General features: G+C 39.1%; 1 protein-coding gene across 8 annotated transcripts in view; it reads left to right on the top strand.

Annotated features, from left to right (window-relative positions):
- LOC102967435 (retinitis pigmentosa 9 protein-like) overlaps positions 1 to 12870 on the top strand; it is a 37583-nt gene that overhangs the window by 8466 nt on the left and 16247 nt on the right. For 4 of the 8 annotated variants that reach the window (XR_006211925.1, XM_042969591.1, XM_042969577.1 and 1 more), the window contains exons 4-7: positions 3118 to 3209; positions 8714 to 8775; positions 9723 to 9848; positions 11870 to 11932. Coding sequence is in view for 7 of the 8 variants with exons in the window: in XM_042969591.1 (XP_042825525.1) it covers positions 3118 to 3209; positions 8714 to 8775; positions 9723 to 9848; positions 11870 to 11932 (343 nt within the window). In the remaining variant the exon portion in view is untranslated. Of the gene's footprint in view, positions 1 to 3117; positions 3210 to 8713; positions 8776 to 9486; positions 9849 to 11808; positions 11933 to 12870 lie in introns of those variants that run through there. The other 4 variants (XM_042969610.1, XM_007090527.3, XM_042969605.1 and 1 more) reach the window with 3 other exon arrangements.

Here is a 12870-nt window from a genome sequence, read left to right as displayed (position 1 = left end):
GACATCCTCTTGCAAAAGAATGAAGTTGGGTCCTTATCTAATATCATACATAAAATTTAACTCTAAGTGGATCAAAGACTTAAATATAATACCTAAAACTATAAAATCTCTTAGAAGAAAACAGGGCAAAGCTGCACAAAATTGGATTTGGTAATGATTTTTTGGATGAAACACCAAAGGTACAGCCAACAAAAGAAAAAACAGACAAATTTGACTTCATGAAAACCACAAAATTTTGTGAATAAAAGACATTAACAAAAGAGTAAAAAGCCAACTAACAGAATGGGAAAAAATATTTGTAAATCATATATCTAATAAGGGATTATATCTATAATATATAGAGAACTCCTAAAAACAACAAAGAAACAACCTGATTAAAATTTGGCAAAGGACTTGAATAGACATTTCTCCAAAGAAGATATACAGGTATCCAGTAAGTCCATGAAAAGATTCTCAGCATCAGTAATTAGAGAAATACAACCTCATACCTGTTAGGATGGCTACTATCAAAAAAACGGGCACCTGGGTGGTTCAGTCAGCTAAGCATCCAAGTTTGGCTCAGGTCATGATCTCCCGGTTTGTGCATTCAAGCCCTGCATCAGGCTCTGTGCTGACAGCTCAAAGCGTGGAGCCTGCTTACGATTCTGTGTCTCTTTCGCTCTCTGCCCCTCCCCCATTCATGCACTATCTCTCTCAAGAATAAATAAAACATTTAAAAAACTTAAAAAGAAAAAAAAAACAAAATAAATGTTGGCACATGTGCACAGCCTTCTAGCTTCCCAGGATTGTGTCAGAATTTTTAAAAGCCCTCTGTGGACATCTCATTACCTGGATCATTAAAATCTTTAGCTCGGCTCTTATTTATCGATATCACAGCTGTTGGGAGCTGTGATATTAAACAATTGCAGGTAATTGTTTTCAACAAATATCCTGAAGGATTGGGCTTTTACTGTAGAGTAAACTACATGACTGGTTAAATAGCAACAACACCCTGCCAGTGTGGCTCTGTGCTTTGGGGTTAGGGATTTTTGAGAGACTCAAAACCTGGCCTTACCCCATTGAGAGTGCAGGATTGCTGCTTTTCATAGTTGTCATGGTTGCACGGCTGCTAGTTTTCAAGATTATTCTGGCAATCAGGAAAGAGGGTTGGGAGAAGGCCTGGTTAAAATGCCAGAAACCCTTCTGTTCTTACCAAACTTCACTATCTTTTCTTGAATTAATGGTCCTCAGATTGTGGCAAACCTTTGATTAATTTACAGGGTTTCAAGTAAATTGATGTGGGAAAATTTGCAACTATTTTCAGTGCTTTTATGGAGGCTGTCACTTGGCCATTCTTGAAGTGCTTCTTGGCTTATTCCCCTTGGAAAGAATTCTCTTCATTTTCATTTTTATGACATGTCAGGAAGGGAGTGAAAACAGGTAAATGTATTTAGTCTGTCATCTTTACCCAGAAGTCTACAGCTTTTTTTTTTTTTTTTTTTTTAAGTTTGAATACCACTGCTCTCTTTTATGAGGTAGTTACTTACATTTCAATTACCATTTTATGGCTATGTACATTGACTTGGAAAATAAGTGTCAGAGTTGGGACCAGAGCCAGTTTGACTCACTTGTGATTTTCAAGGACCTGCAGAAGTTCCAGTGATGTGTTGATACAGTCATATGATTTTGCAAAATTTGCCAAGGCAAGGTATTTTTCTTTCTAAAGAGCCCCCCTCCACAAACACATAATTTAAGCTCAGGCCCCACAAAATTTGGACTCCTCCCAGACAGGATGAAAGACACATGTACATGTACATATTTTCATTGATTTTGTTGATTGTAGTGTTATCTAGAACAGTGGTTTTCAAACTTTAACATGTCTTTAAATCACCAGTTAATCTTTTAAAATTCTAATATGTGTCAGTATTTCTGGGGTGGACCTAACAGTATACATTTCTAACAATCTCCCATGTGTTGCTGATTTTGCTTGTCCATGACCACATTTTGAATGGCAAGAATCACCTTTCCTTTAATGATACGACAATTTTGAACACAAAAAAAGACTTTGGTTTGAAGGAGTATAATCCTTCTTTCCTGAATTTTAAATTAATTGGGAGAGTTAATGAAAGACAGGGACAGCTCGGAGGCAATCAATAAAGAATCTCCAAACTTCACTTTTTTTCAATGGTTTCCTGCCTCCAGCCCTCAAAATTAAAAAGGAAAAACTTCCCTTCTCATTCACTTCACGCTTTTAGTAGCTGTCAGCGTGAAGCAAACCTGGCTGATCTTAGCTGTAATCCCTTTACCTGCTTCCTGACTTCCTTGGTTGGAGTTGCTTAATGTCCAAACATTTAACTCACTGTTCTCATATGACTTCCTGATTTACCTCAAATCTAGATGGTTCTAAGAGGACCAGGTGAGAGAAATAATAAGCATCTCACCCATTCCTGCTTTGTTCACCACTTCATTTTCCCTATATCTCAATGCCTGATGCCATGTCCATAGTCACTAAAATTCCACAAAGTTGTGTGCTTCCCTCTGTTGTCCTGGAACATGTGCATGTATTTTCTTACTGTGTTTCTTCCCCATTCCTCATCACGGCTGTCTGCTTCTAAATAATATACTTTTTACAAAGGACAATTTCCCTGTTCAGCAGGTGAAGCCATATTAGAGTGCTAATGAAATTAACATTTTAAGATAATTTGTGATTTGGTTTAATTAAAGGGGAGGGATTGTGCAGTTTTTGATTCAATCAGAGAAAGAAGCTATTTGCTCTAGTGTCTGAAATTGTAAATGAGGATCAGAGTCACTTGATGAATAGAAAAGACCTTCTCTTTGAAAAATACAGTAAGCTACAGACAAAAAAAAATTCACTCTTCACAATACTTTTACACTGGATTGCTTAATACTTATCTGGTGAGGTAATATTTACTCCCAAAGCTACACGATTAAAGGATGCTTGGGAAGTAATCAGTTTCCCTTTATTTTCTAGGATTGTATATGATTCATCCAGTCATTGCATTTGCTTTTAGAATTGGAGTTTAATGAAGAAAACCTTTAATATGGTGTACTGATTCTTCATCTTCATTAAATGAAACTGTTACTTACAGAAATATTTCCTTTTTTCTTTGTTTTTAGGCTGGCGTTGTAAGCGGTATGGTCACCGAACAGGCGACAAAGAATGCCCTTTTTTTATCAAAGGCAACCAAAAATTAGAACAGTTCAGAGTAGTAAGTAGAACCCCACCTTGTCAATATACATTTTTCAGAAGTAGTGAATATTAACAAACCAGGGAGTAATCGGTGAACTGGAAATTCACATAGAACACATTCTCAGAGATTTTTGGCCAGAATATCCGGTATTGACTACATCTCTTGTTAAATTACATTTGTGTGACAGATTAGTTAACAAAAAACTAACTTTTTATTAAAGTGTTACTTGTTTATACCTTGGGAATAGTGATTCTTTTTCTAAAGCAGACATTTTTATTTATTCAATCACTTGTTTTCAGTTATATATAACATCATAACTATAATTAGGGTTTTAGTTTCCCATTTTTTTTTAATGTTTATTTATTTTTGAGACAGACAGACAGAGTGCGAGCAGGGGAGGGGCAGAGAGAGAGGGAGACACAGAATCCAAAGCAGGTTCCAGGCTCTGAGCTGTCAGCACAGAGCCCAATGCGGGGCTCAAACTCGTGAACCTTGAGATCATGACCTGAGCTGAAGTCAGATGCTTAACCAACTGAGCCACCCAGGCACCCCTCCCAGTTTTTAAAGAATAGATGTCTTTATAAGCTATAAGTGTGTATATAAATTATATACGCTCTTTAGACAGTAAAATAGACTTATCATTTCTTCACTTTATTTTAATAGAGTCATCCCCTAAAGGTGTTAATTTACCATTCAGTAACTGCTTCTGCCAAGTGAAATACGCTACTGTCTGGATGTACTGAGGTTATCAGTATATGTCAAACTGGGGTCAACATTATTTAAGGTTTTAAGGAGTTTAAGATGTTGTGTTATAATTTTAATAATCTGAAATAATTTCTTTTTGATCAATCATTCCACTTAAGTGGAATGTCGGTTTTTACAGATTGTAATAGAACATAGTTTGATGATAAATCTCAAAAACTTTGAACATATTCTTTTTCCTTTTTTTTGACCAGAAACCCCATTTCCAAGAATTTATTTTAAGGATATAAGAGAACATCAACATATACACTGCTTATGATTAAGGATATGTATGCATAATGATAACTCTCATAATTATATCATTGAAATGATGGAAACTGAAGAAAAATTGGAAACTTAATAGTCTAATATATCAACATAAATTTCTGTAACATACAAATGATTCAGTCATTAGGAATTATTATTTTAAGACTTTATTTTTAGAAAAAAAAAGGTTTTATTTTTAGGGGCACCTGGGTGGCTCAGTTGGTTAAGCATCTGACTCTTGATTTTGGCTCAGGTCATGATCTCACAGTCCGTGGGTTTGAGCCTTGTGATTGGCTCTGTTCTGACAGCAGGAGCCTGCTTGGGATTCTCCATCTCCTTCTCTCTCTGCCCCTCCCCACTCACATGTGCATGCTTGCTCACTTGCTCTCTCTCTCTCTCTCTCTCTCTCTCTCAAAAATGAATAAAACATTAAAAAAAAAGATTTCATTTTTAAGTCATTTCTGCACCCAGTGTGGGCTTGAACTCACAACCCCCCCAGATCATGACTCACATGTTCTACCCACTGAGCTAGCCAGGTACCCCAGAAATTATGTTTTAGAAGACATCATGAAAAATGTTCATGAAGACACAAGTAAAAAATAATAAGAGTTGTACATGTAATAGGATTAATAATTTTTCATAAATTTAATGATATTGATTGAAAGAAAGAGACCAAATATTAATAGTAATTATCCCCAGGTAAGAAGGTAATAGGTTTTTTTAACATAATTTTTTTTTAATATGAAATTTACTGTCAAATTGGTTTCCATATAACACCCAGTGCTCATCCCAACAGGTGCCCTCCTCAGTGCCCATCACCCACCCTCCCCTTCCTCCCACACCCCCATCAACCCTCAGTTTATTCTCAGTTTTTACGAGTCTTTTATGGTTTGGCTCTCTCCCTCTCTCTTTTTTTTTTTCCTTCCCCTCCCCCAACATCTTCTGTTAAGTTTCTCAGGATCCACATAAGAGTGAAAACATATGGTATCTGTCTTTCTCTTTATGACTTATTTCACTTAGCGTAACACTCTCTAGTTCCATCCATGTTGCTACAAAAGGCCAGATTTCATTCTTTCTCACTGCCAAGTAGTCTTCCATTGTGTATATAAACCACAATTTCTTTATCCATTCATCAGTTGAAGGACATTTAGGCTCTTTCCATAATTTGGCTATTGTTGAAAGTGCTGCTATAAACATTGGGGTACAAGTGCCCCTATGCATCAGCACTCCTGTATCCCTTGGGTAAATTCCTAGCAGTGCTATTGCTGGGTCATAGGGTAGATCTATTTTTAATTTTTTGAGGAACCTCCACACTGTTTTCCAGAGGGGCTGCACCGGTTTGCATTCCCACCGACAGTGCAAGAGGGTTCCTGTTTCTCCACATCCTCTCCAGCATCTATAGTCTCCTGATTTGTTCATTTTAGCCACTCTGACTGGCGTGAGGTGGTATCTCAGTGTGGTTTTGATTTGTATTTCCCTGATGAGGAGTGGTGTTGAGCATCTTTTCATGTGCCTGTTGGCCATCTGGATGTCTTCTTTAGAGAAGTATCTATTCGTGTTTTCTGCCCATTTCTTCACTGGATTATTTGTTTTTCAGGTGTGGAGTTTGGTGAGTTCTTTATAGATTTTGGATACTAGCCTTTTGTCTGATATGTCATTTGCGAGTATCTTCTCCCATTCTGTCGGTTGCCTTTTAGTTTTGTTGATTGTTTCCTTTGCGGTGCAGAAGCTTTTTATCTTCATGAGGGCCCAATAGTTCATTTTTGCTTTTAATTCCCTTGCCTTTGGTGATGTGTCAAGTCGGAAATTGCTGCGGCTGAGGTCAGAGAGGTTTTTTCCTGCTTTCTCCTCTAGGGTTTTGATGGTTTCTTGTCTTACATTCAGGTCCTTTATCCATTTTGAGTTTATTTTTGTGAATGGTGTAAGAAAGTGGTCTAGCTTCATTCTTCTGCATGTTGCTGTCCAGTTCTCCCAGCACCATTTATTAAAGAGACTGTCTTTTTTCCATTGGATATTCTTTCCTGCTTTGTCAAAGATGAGTTGGCCATACTTTTGTGGGTCTAGTTCTGGAGTTTCTATTCTATTCCATTGGTCTGTGTGTCTGTTTTTGTGCCAATGCCATGCTGTCTTGATGATTACAGCTTTGTAGTAGAGGCTAAAGTCTGGGATTGTGATGCCTCCCGCTTTGGTCTTCTTCTTCAATATTACTTTGGCTATTCGGGGTCTTTTGTGGTGCCATACAAATTTTAGGATTGCTTGGTCTTGCTTCAAGAAGAATGCTGGTGCAATTTTGATTGAGATTGCATTGAATGTGTAGATAGCTTTGGATAGTATTGACATTTTAACAATATTTATTCTTCCAATCCATGAGCATGGAATGTTTTTTCATTTCTTTATATCTTCTTCAATTTCCTTCATAAGTTTTCTATAGTTTTCAGTATATAGGTCTTTTACATTTTTGGTTAGGTTTATTCCTAGGTATTTTATGACTCTTGGTGCAATTGTGAATGGGATCAGTTTATTTTGTCTTTCTATTGCTTCATTATTAGTGTATTAGAATGCAACTGATTTCTGTACATTAATTTTGTATCCTGCGACTTTGCTGAATTCACGTATCAGTTCTAGCAGACTTTTGGTGGAGTCTGTCGGGTTTTCCTTGTATAATATAATGTTATCTGCAAAAAGTGATAACTTGACTTCATCTTTGCCAATTTCGATGCCTTTGATTTCCTTTTGTTGTCTGATTGCTGATGCTAGAACTTCCAACACTATGTTAAATAACAGCGGTGAGAGTGAACATGGCTGTCGTGTTCCTGATCTCAGGGGGAAAGCTCTCAGTTTTTACCCATTGAGGATGATATTAGCTGTGGGCTTTTCATAAATGGCTTTTACGATGTTTAAGTATGTTCCTTCTATCCTGACTTTCTCAAAGGTTTTTATTAAAAAAGGATGCTGAATTTTGTCAAATTCTTTTTCTGCATTGATTGGCAGGATCATATGATTCTTTTCTTTTTTTTTCTTAATGTGATGTATCACATTGATTGATTTGCAAATGTTGAACCAGCCCTGCAGCCCAGGAATGAATCCCACTTGATCATGGTGAATAATTCTTTTTATATGCTGTTGAATTCGATTTGCTAGTATCTTATTGAGAATTTTTGCATCCATATTCATCAGGGATATGGGCATGTAGTTTTCTTTTTTTGCTGGGTCTCTGGTTTAGGAATCAAAGTAATGCTGGCTTCATAGAATGAGTCTGGAAGTTTTCCTTCCCTTTCTGTTTTTTGGAACAGCTTGAGAAGGATAGGTATTATCTCTGCTTTAAATGTCTGGTAGAATTCCCCAGGGAAGCCATCTGGTCCTGGACTCTTATTTGTTGGGAGATTTTTGATAACTGATTCAATTTCTTCACTGGTTATGGGTCTGTTCAAGTTTTCTATTTCTTCCTGTTTGAGTTTTGGAAGTGTGTGGGTGCTTATGAATTTGTCCATTTCTTCCAGGTTGTCCACTTGGTTGGCATATAATTTTTCATAGTATTCCCTGATAATTGCTTGTATTTCTGAGGGATTGGTTGTAATAATTCCATTTTCATTCATGATTTTATCTATTTGGGTCATCTCCCTTTTCTTTTTGAGAAGCCTGGCTAGAGGTTTATCAATTTTGTTTATGTTTTCAAAAAACCAACTCTTGGTTTCATTGATCTGCTCTACAGTTTTTTTAGATTCTATATTGTTTATTTCTGCTCTGATCTTTATTATTTCTCTTCTTCTGGGTTTGGGGTGTCTTTGCTGTTCTGCTTCTGTTTCCTTTAGGTGTGCTGTTAGATTTTGTATTTGGGATTTTTCTTGTTTCTTGAGATAGGCCTGGATTGCAATGTGTTTTCCTCTCAGGACTGCCTTCGTTGCATCCCAAAGCGTTTGAATTGTTGTATTTTCATTTTCATTTATTTCCATATATTTTTAAATTTCTTCTCTAATTGCCTGGTTGACACATTCATTCTTTAGTAGGGTGTTCTTTAACCTTCATGCTTTTGGAGGTTTTCCAGACTAACCCAGAAAACTGCCAGAAGACTAGCAGAATGGACTCTTCAGAGCCAAGCTTAACATGATTTTTTGGTAACATTTAAAATTTCTACAAATTAGATTTATTATTTTTTAAAATTGAGATAGTTTACATACTGTAACATTCCTCCTACATGTATTCTTATTTTTTTTTTTTAACATTTATTTATTTTTGAGACAGAGAGAGAGCATGAACAGGGGAGGGTCAGAGAAAGAGGGAGACACAGAATCTGAAACACGCTCCAGGCTCTGAGTTGTCAGCACAGAGCCCGACGCGGGGCCCGAACCCACGGACCGCGAGATCATGACCTGAGCCGAAGTCGGATGCTTAACCGACTGAGCCACCCAGGCGCCCCCATGTATTCTTATTTCAGTGAAATAGAGATTTAATTTTAATTTAACTAAACAGTCCATGAAGCCCTAATCCAACCTTACCCTTCTCTAACCCTCAAGGCACATGAAGATCCCATGTATGACATCATACGAGAGAATAAAAGACATGAAAAGGACATAAGGTGAGGTGGTCCTGGTGATAACAATACCCTCTTATATAAAGTTGGAAACATCCATCCCAGTATTAGATGAGTGGTTTGGTAAATATGGTACTTTAATATAGTTGTGATATATGTGGAAGGCAGGAGAAATCACTGGAAAGGCCAGTGTGTGGGGGATGAGCAGGCCAGCCTTGTTCTGTCTGGGTTGGCGTAAAGCAGTGGGTTTGGCCCAGCCTGCTCATACCACTGATAGTTGATGTTGGCAACCAACCGTAGCTTAGTTTATCTTCTCCAGCGTCTTTAAGGGTCTGAGCTATTGTGAAAAATGATCCTTAGACATGAACAAAGGTAGGGTGAAGAAACGGGAGAGTTTGTTTTTCCCAAAACTGGTGACGCCGATTAATAATTGTTTTGAGGAGGTAGATTACTTGAGCAGTTGGGGGCGGTGAGTAAGGAAAGTAGGCATCTGTTAGAAGTTCTGTGGTAAGGACTCGAGAAACATGCAGAAATATTTAGGACAATGAAAAGAACACAGAATGGCTCATATACTGGTTACAGTCCTGTCAAACAGGCATGGACGTGGACAAGAATGGGGAAGACATGCACAAATAAGTACCGTCTTTCGCAAGGTGGTTATTCATGACATTTTTTACCCTCACTGCTGCTCTCACATCATTTTTATCTACAATTTTTTTAAGTTAAATATGGTTCTTTGGTCAAACTTCTGTTTAGGATACAGCAGTTAAAACAGTTACTGGAGGATTCCACCTCCGATGAAGATGGGAGCAGCTCCAGCTCCTCAGAATGTAAAGAGAAACACAAGAAAAAGAAGAAGAAAGAAAAGCATAAGAAAAGGAAAAAAGAAAAGAAGAAGAAGAAAAAACGAAAACATAAGTCTTCCAAGTCGAATGAGAGTTCAGACTCGGACTAAGACTTGACCTATTCCATGTTCTCCTCTCAAAAATCAGACACTGTGGCCCCAGACCAGAGGGTGTGGAATCGGGGAAGACTTGGAGACCCCAAGAGAGCAGGGCATTCGGTGTCACGCGTGTGAATTCCCACCTGCCTTCCAGCGAAGACGTGACCCCCGGAGGGTGAGTTGTGTCTTCCCTGGTGCTGGCTCTGGACAGCGGCTGATTTCAGGCAGGAAAGCGTGTTCATTGTCTTCCTCCCACTGATCCCTGCAGTTTGTGATTCCTTCCAGCTGCCTCTGCCAGGGGGGTTAGACTGAGGGAATGAGTCTCTGAGGAAGCTCCAGGTGCTGCTGCAGCCTTCCCCCTCCCCCTGGGAGCGTTCCCAGAATTCCCAGAGACTCTAGCGTGGCTTTTCTCTGTTGTTGAGGGTAATAAAAGCTCATTATTTATTTTTTAAATGTAGTAACTTTTTATTTCTTAATAATGCATGCATGTGCTCCAAGTTTAAAAGGTACATAAGGCTTTTAATCAGGACAATTCTTCCTTTTCTCCCCCAGCCACTCAGTTCCCTTCCCCAGTGTCTAATGTTAACAATTTATTGTGAAGTCATCAGGAAATATTTATGTATCATAGAAAAAGTTTTTTCTCTTTTTAGCATAGTATGAACATTTGTCGGCACCAATTTTTTCATTTTTGAAAAAATGTTTGAGAGAGAGAGAGAACAGGATCAGGGGAGGGGCACAGAGAGGAGGAGACAGAGAATCCCAAGCAGCCTCTGCACTGTCAGTGAAGAGCCCCACTCGGGCCTCTAACTCACGAATCATGAGATCATGACCAGAGCCAAAAACCAAGAGTCAGATTCTTAACCGACTGAGCCCACCAGGTACTCCCATTTTTTCATTTTTTAACTCAACAGTATAAAGTATGTTGGGCTTCGCTGCACTCAAAAGACCTATGCTCATAAACCCTGGCATGATTGCTTGAGGGATTTTTGGAGGGGTGGGATACCCTGTAATAACATTGAAAAATTATGTATTTAACTTGCTTAGTTCTTACTGCTATTTTCCCACAACTATTATTATTTCTAGAATAGTAGATTCAGAAAAATTATAAGGTGATACAGATTACTGTACTGGGTCAGCTACCCACATCCTCAAATACATCCTCATCCTGTTGGCTAAGCACAGCCCACCTATGAACAGCTACAGCTGAGGCAGCTCAGCTGGTTGGGGTGGTGCCTGCAGCTAGGGGAGAGTGTCTGTTCTTTGCTGAGCCAAAGTGGAGCCAGATCTTGGTCATAAGCAAGTGTCCCTCCCTCTCCACTAGCATCTGTTGCTGCTCTCATCATTCAGGGTCCCTGGAACACATTATTCCTACTTTTTGCCACTTTCCCTGAGGTTTCCCCTCTCTAAAGAGTGGCTGATGCAGTCCAGGCTGGCTCCTTCTCTAGCTCCCTTCAGTAACTGTTCCTAGCCTTGGTCTTAGAAAGTTTATCTCAGTAACACAATTGGCCCAGATAAGAATGACCAGGATTTGTTATTTCTGAAAACTGTAAGGCCAGTTCATTCAGCCGTGTCTTACATTTACCCTAGGCATCCTAGCTGAGCATGCAATGGGAAAATTCTCCTTCCAGGAATTTTCTTTCTCCTGCTGGAAACCCATTCCTGATAAACATATTCTGTTACAATATGGGAGAATAATATCGATGATTCTTAAACTACGGAGCAGCAAAATCACCTGGAGTGGCTGTTGAAATAGATTCCTCTGTCCTGTTCCTAGAGTTTTAGAATTTCTGATTTACTAGGTCTGGAGTGGACTGGAGAGGCTGCAATTCTGACAAATGCCCAAAGGATGCTGACGCTGTTGGTTTGGGGGCCAGACTTGGAGAACCACTGCTCCAAATGTTAAACCTCTTCTTGAAGCCTTCTTCCACTTCCTGCTTTAACTGGAATCTTGCCATCCACTGCAGCCTTTGCAAGTTAATTCCTCCTCTCTCACTCCAGGTTTCTCTGTCTTCTGTTTCTGGCCTAGATTCTGTGGTCCTTTCCTTCAGTCTGTCATATCCCTTGACCTGTCTTTTTGCCCGGTTTACCCAGAAGAACCTCAAACTAACCTCTTCCTCCTCTGTTCCAATTCCCAGACAGCTGAGCCCATAAAGCTCATCAATCAAAAGTTCTTCATCCTGAAATCTCTCCTTTCAGACTCAGTACTCTCCAGTCCTATTTAGAAAATGAAGAGAAGTCACCAGAACTCCTTCTACCAAGGTATATGTCAACCTGTCATCGTGGTTGTGGTAGGCAGAATTCTAAAGTAACCTCCAAGATTTTTTGCCCAAATCTGTAGAACTTGTTACTATAATGGATTTTATTCCCATGATTAGATTATAATACACAATTGATCTTTTCGTAACTATGTGGATGGTCAGAACCGAATCACATGGTGTTTTTAAAACCAGAAGCTTTTAAATTTTCTGACAGGTAGCAAAGAGGAAGTCATATTCCGAGTTTGAGAAAGACATGATGTGCTGTTGGTGGATTTATTTTAAAATGAAGGGGTCCAGGCATCTGGCTGGCTCAGTCAGTAAAGCATGCAACTCTTGATCTTGGGGTTGTAAACTGAAACCCCACATTGGGTGTAGAGATTACTTAAAATCTTAAAAAAAAAAAAAAAAAGTTAAAAAAAAGGAAGGGGCCATATAGCAAGGAAATGGGGCAGCTTCCAAGAGGTAAAAGCAATCGTAGTCAACAGCCAGCAAGGAAATGGTCACCTCAGTCCTACAGTACTTGCAGGGAACTCACTTCTGCTAATAGTCAAAATGACCTTGGGCACATATTCTTCTCCACAGCCTTCAGGTAATAGCCTAGCCCTGCCCACACCTCATTTTGGCATTACCAAGTGCTAAGCTGAGAATCTATTCTACCCAGATTTCTGAACTACAGACCTATGAGATGATAAATGGGTGATGCTTTTATTTTTCTTTTTTTTTTTTTAATTTTTTTCAACGTTTTTTATTTATTTTTGGGACAGAGAGAGACAGAGCATGAACGGGGGAGGGGCAGAGAGAGAGGGAGACACAGAATCGGAAACAGGCTCCAGGCTCCGAGCCATCAGCCCAGAGCCTGACGCGGGGCTCGAACTCACGGACCGCGAGATCGTGACCTGGCTGAAGTCGGACGCTTAACCGACTGTGCCACCCAGGCGC

The sequence above is a fragment of the Panthera tigris genome, chromosome A2, assembly GCF_018350195.1.
Source record: "Panthera tigris isolate Pti1 chromosome A2, P.tigris_Pti1_mat1.1, whole genome shotgun sequence".
NCBI lineage: Eukaryota > Metazoa > Chordata > Mammalia > Carnivora > Felidae > Panthera > Panthera tigris.
Note: the sequence above shows the minus strand (reverse complement) of the source record. Positions and strands in the feature narration are given on the sequence as shown.